The following is a 4,698-nucleotide window of genomic DNA, read 5'->3' on the forward strand; positions in this document are numbered from 1 at the left end:
GGCTTAATGATAAATTAATGGCTTAGCTTGGACAACATGTCAAACACAAACTCATTTGGGTTGATACATGAAAGAATTAAAAAAGAACCAACATTGAGAGCCTTAGGCTTTACTCTATTAGATTGTCTCAATATGTCATATGTATCTTTTATTTTTCTGTGCTTTCGTAATTTCTAAAATGAGATAATGCTCCTGGGCCATCAGATCTGTTTTCTCAAAATATAAACAGTATAGGGGTGCCTGGGTGACTCAGTCAATTAAGTCTCCAAGTTTTGATTTCAGCTCAGGTCATGACTTTGCAGTTTGAGAGTTTGAGCCCTATGAATGGCTCTACACTGACAGCATGGAGTCTGGCTGGGAATCCCTCTCTTCCTCTCTCTCTGCCCCTCTCCTGCTCACTTGTGTGCTCTCTTAAAATTAATAAATAATAAACTTTTAAAAGTATGCATATAAATGATCATGTAAAAATATAATCAAATGTTTTATTAACTATTATTCCTTAATCATTTGTCTGTTCCAACCCAGCTGTCAGGTCAGTGGATCGTCCAGGGTTCCTGAGGGAGGGAGAGAGAACAGGGTAGGGCAGGGAGCACAGAAAATGAAGGTAAGACAAGCATTTCTGATCAAGCCTCCGTTTATTGAGAAAATACCCACACCTATATAGGGTTTAAGGCGGGAAGCTGACCTAGGTTGGTTGCTAGGAAACAGGGTCAAGGAATTTTTAGGAAAAGGATAGGGTAAAGGGGAAACCGAAACTGCAATTTCAAACACAGCGCCTAAAGGATCAGTAAGAGAGCCCAGACTTGCAGACTGCAACGCTGGGCAGGGGAGCGATTGACACCACTTAAGCCTAAATGTGGTTGATCTTTTGTTCTACTGGCTTCTCCAGTCTAGCTGTCTCCAGTCCCTGAATCGGGAATAGCACTTCCCTAGCCCATCTTTGTAGTTCAGGCAGCTCCCCTCAGGGAGTGACATTTCCTGCCTGTGGGCTGCTGATCAGCTGAATTTGCAGCTCCCCACAATCATTCATGGCTCAAATATCTTTTAAGATCCAGTTCATTAATGAGTTGTACGGAAGTATTTGAAGAGGAATTTTCAAGATATTCAAATCAAGACCCATAGTTAAGATAAAAAGAAAGGAAAAATGGCCTAATGCACACACATTTTTATTAAAAACATGAAACATGATATACAACTGTGAAATGTTTTTATTATATTTAATATTTTAGCATTCTGTACATGACATAGAAATTTTAGAAACCCTGAAATTCTAAATTATGACCTACAGTTCAAAAATCTAGGCGTGAAGTTTTGCTTGAATTCTACTATTTTGGTTTTACTAGGGCAGCTATCTATGTTTATATCTATGCCTATGAAAATCTGAGAAGAATAAATACACTGAATTACCATTGTTTTTCCACTTACAGACACTTATAAGTAGTTTCTAATTAGCTCCAGAAGTATTCCAAGTTGTTGAAGACATTTTTGAGCATAGAGATACCAAATAAGTTTGAATTTCTTGGTTAATTTTTAAAATATAGCAGTGAAGTAACCCATTTTGTCACCTATAATTGATATACTTGTAAATGATTACAATTGTATAATAGAAACTAAAAAACTAGTTTCTAAAAGATGTACTTAGACACATAAAAAATATGTGCCCAGTGTGCACTATGTGCACTAGTGCCCAGTGCTTTTGGTTTATTTTATTTTATTCCTTTTTTAATTTAAATTTTCAAGTTAGTTAACATACAGTGTAGTCTTGGCTTCAGGAGTGGAACCCAGTGATGTATGTCTTACATAAGACACCAATGCTCATGCTTTTGGCTTATTAACTAGACATCTAAAATATGAACAAAGAAGGAAAAGTAAATAAATTGTTAATAGAGTTATGGCATTTAAACTTACTACTAACTTGTACTTAAGACATTAGGGATCAGCTTATCATCATAGAACATGGATGGCTTTTGCCATTAGAAAAACATGGAACAAAGGCAAATGAGCCACTTAATAGAATTTGTGACTTTGGATGTTACTTAATGTTTTTAGGCTTCATTTAATTTGCTTGACATGGAGATGAAATTTCAAGAGTGTTTTTGAGAATTGATTGAAATAATATAACTAATGTGCTGTATATTTTATGTAACACTTACTAGGATATATGAAGAGTCTCTTATCCATTTTTTCAGTTGGAATGAATTCCTAACTTTGGGAATGATTCATGGTAGTTGTGATTTCACAAAGGCATTATTTATTTCAGTGATACTGAAGGACTTTTATTATTTATTTCATTTAGTCCTCTAAACACAGCTATGAAATTTTATTCTCTTATTCTACATTCCCAAATGAAGAAATGAGGCTCATAGAGATTGTGTACCTTACACAAATCCACACAGCTAGCAAGCGTCACATATGATCTTAGACTTCCTGAAATTAAGTCTGTCCTCTTACACACAATACCACATAAACTATATCCAATTGGCAACACACATAGATAGTAACTTCCTGTTTTTAACTGAGAATGAATTGTATAATAAAACAAATTATATTGTATGTTGTTTTTATACTTTTTGATATATCAAATTATAAATTATAACCCCAATGTATTTTTCCCTTGACATTATTTTTCAGAGATTAGCAACCATTCCTAATGCAGATCTCTACTGAATGCATCTCTACTCAATGCCATTTTTTAAACATGTAATCTACTACACTGTACTGTCTATTCAGTAACTCCATCAATTTATTATAACTTCTAATAAGAACTCTGGGTATTGTAATACTGCTAATACTTTAGACCTTTTTTTTGCTCACTCTACTTATCACCATTAAGAGCAGTTGAAGAATTTCTTATTTTGATTAACGTTCTAACTTATATGCCAAGTATAATGTCAGGAGTTTGTACCGACACTGACTAGACTATAATAATATAATCATGACCAAAGAGACAAAGTGACTGAGAAATGTCAGTAAAATTGTGCAGGTCCTTAGTAAAAGCTATGCAGAATATGGATGTCTCTACCGAGTTTCAAATATATGTATAACAGAGCAAACAAGTTTTTGTCAGTTTGCTTTGTTTTTCAAATCAGGTTATAATATTGGCTGTTATAGCAGAAGACCTCAGTCAACTTACACAACTTTTCTGAGCATCTATTTACTCACTTGTAAAAAAAAAAAAACCAGATAATTAGTCTAATTTGCTATATGGCCTTGAAGATTAACTATGATATGAATAAGGACATACCTATAGGTGTTCAGCATATGACACAATACAAATGTTCTCTAAAGAAGAAATTTCATTAAATTTTCATCAAACTTCCTGGTTGCGTAAGTGTAGTGATGACTGCCTAAATATCCATTTGTTAAATATTTTTAAAAATAATGCAGATAAACAAAGAAAGTATGTTAAAAAAGACATAACACATGACTTAAGGGTAACTAGAAAACAGAAGACATGATGTTCAAATCATATGTAGTAAAATAAACACTCAAATCAACTAAATGAGTTGTAATCCATTTTGTCACCTATGATTGATATACTTATAAATGATTACAATTGTCTAATAGAAACAAAAAACTAGTTTCTAAGGGATTTACTTATACACATGAACAAAATTTAAAGAGACAAGATTTTCTAATTTGAGCATCAACACTAATCTTTAATCTCTGCCATAGTTTTCATCTCATTTCATTAGAATATGTGGCAATAATTGGTAGTATAACAAAAACTATAATTGAATATTAGTTGTAAGGATGTTCAACAAAAAAAGATGTAATAATTTACATTGTAAGTTACATCAAATATAAATACAAAATAGTTTGATTCTTGACTAAGAATCAAAGAATCAAAGATGACAGAGTCAAAATTTCAACTCCATTTCATTCATATATTCATTTGAATGGAAATGAGATGAGAAAAAGTATCTCTTAAAGGATATAAAGCAAATTGTCTTCTTTGGAACAAAGATTTTTGTGTAATTATTGCTTGAAAACATATAAAGATGAATATCAAAAACATGGAATGAAACTATGCTTTGGGAGCTATAATTAGATTCATTGATATTATGAGGTATTCCTTTGTTCATTTACACTATACATTATGAAATAGAATGTTCATTTTCTTGAGAAAGAAACAACCCTATGTATCATGTTCATGAAGGCTTTTTTCACTTGCTGATTCCTTAAAGTGTAGATGAAAGGATTTAAAAGTGGAGCAATGGAGGTATTGAGCACTGCAATTCCCTTGGAAAATGATATTCTTTGTTTTACTGACGGCTTAACATACATGAAGATACAGCTGCCATAAGAAAGAGATATCACAACCATGTGAGAAGAACATGTTGAAAAAGCCTTTTTCCTCTGACTCGTTGAAGGGATTTTCAGAATTGTCAATGCAATAAAGCTGTATGAAATAATCACCATTAGCAACGTGACCACAAGTGTCACTGCTGCACAAATGAATCCCATGGTCTCTAAGAGCTGTGTGTCTGAGCAGGAGATCTGCAGCAGGGGAGTCGTATCACAGTAGAAATGATCAACAATGTTGGAGGCACAGAAGTCAAGGTTTATGCCTAAGAGGAGAGGTGGAAAGATGACTAAAAACCCAGCAAGCCAACAACAGCAGACAAGTAGTATGCAGATCTTACTGTTCATGATGGTCATGTAATGCAGGGGCTTACAGATGGCCACATAGCGGTC

At 33.6% G+C, this 4,698-nt stretch overlaps 1 protein-coding gene across 1 annotated transcript in view; it reads right to left on the reverse strand.

Annotated features, from left to right (window-relative positions):
- Positions 1–4,113: 4,113 nt before the first annotated feature.
- The window catches only part of LOC115304372 (olfactory receptor 6C74-like), a 1,198-nt gene continuing 613 nt past the window's right edge, over positions 4,114–4,698 (reverse strand). Inside the window, exon 2 of the mRNA XM_029954528.1 lies at positions 4,114–4,571. Coding sequence (XP_029810388.1) covers positions 4,114–4,571 — 458 coding nt within the window. The remainder of the gene's footprint in view (positions 4,572–4,698) is intronic.

Source organism: Suricata suricatta, chromosome 10 (genome assembly GCF_006229205.1).
Source record: "Suricata suricatta isolate VVHF042 chromosome 10, meerkat_22Aug2017_6uvM2_HiC, whole genome shotgun sequence".
NCBI classification, from domain to species: Eukaryota; Metazoa; Chordata; class Mammalia; order Carnivora; family Herpestidae; genus Suricata; species Suricata suricatta.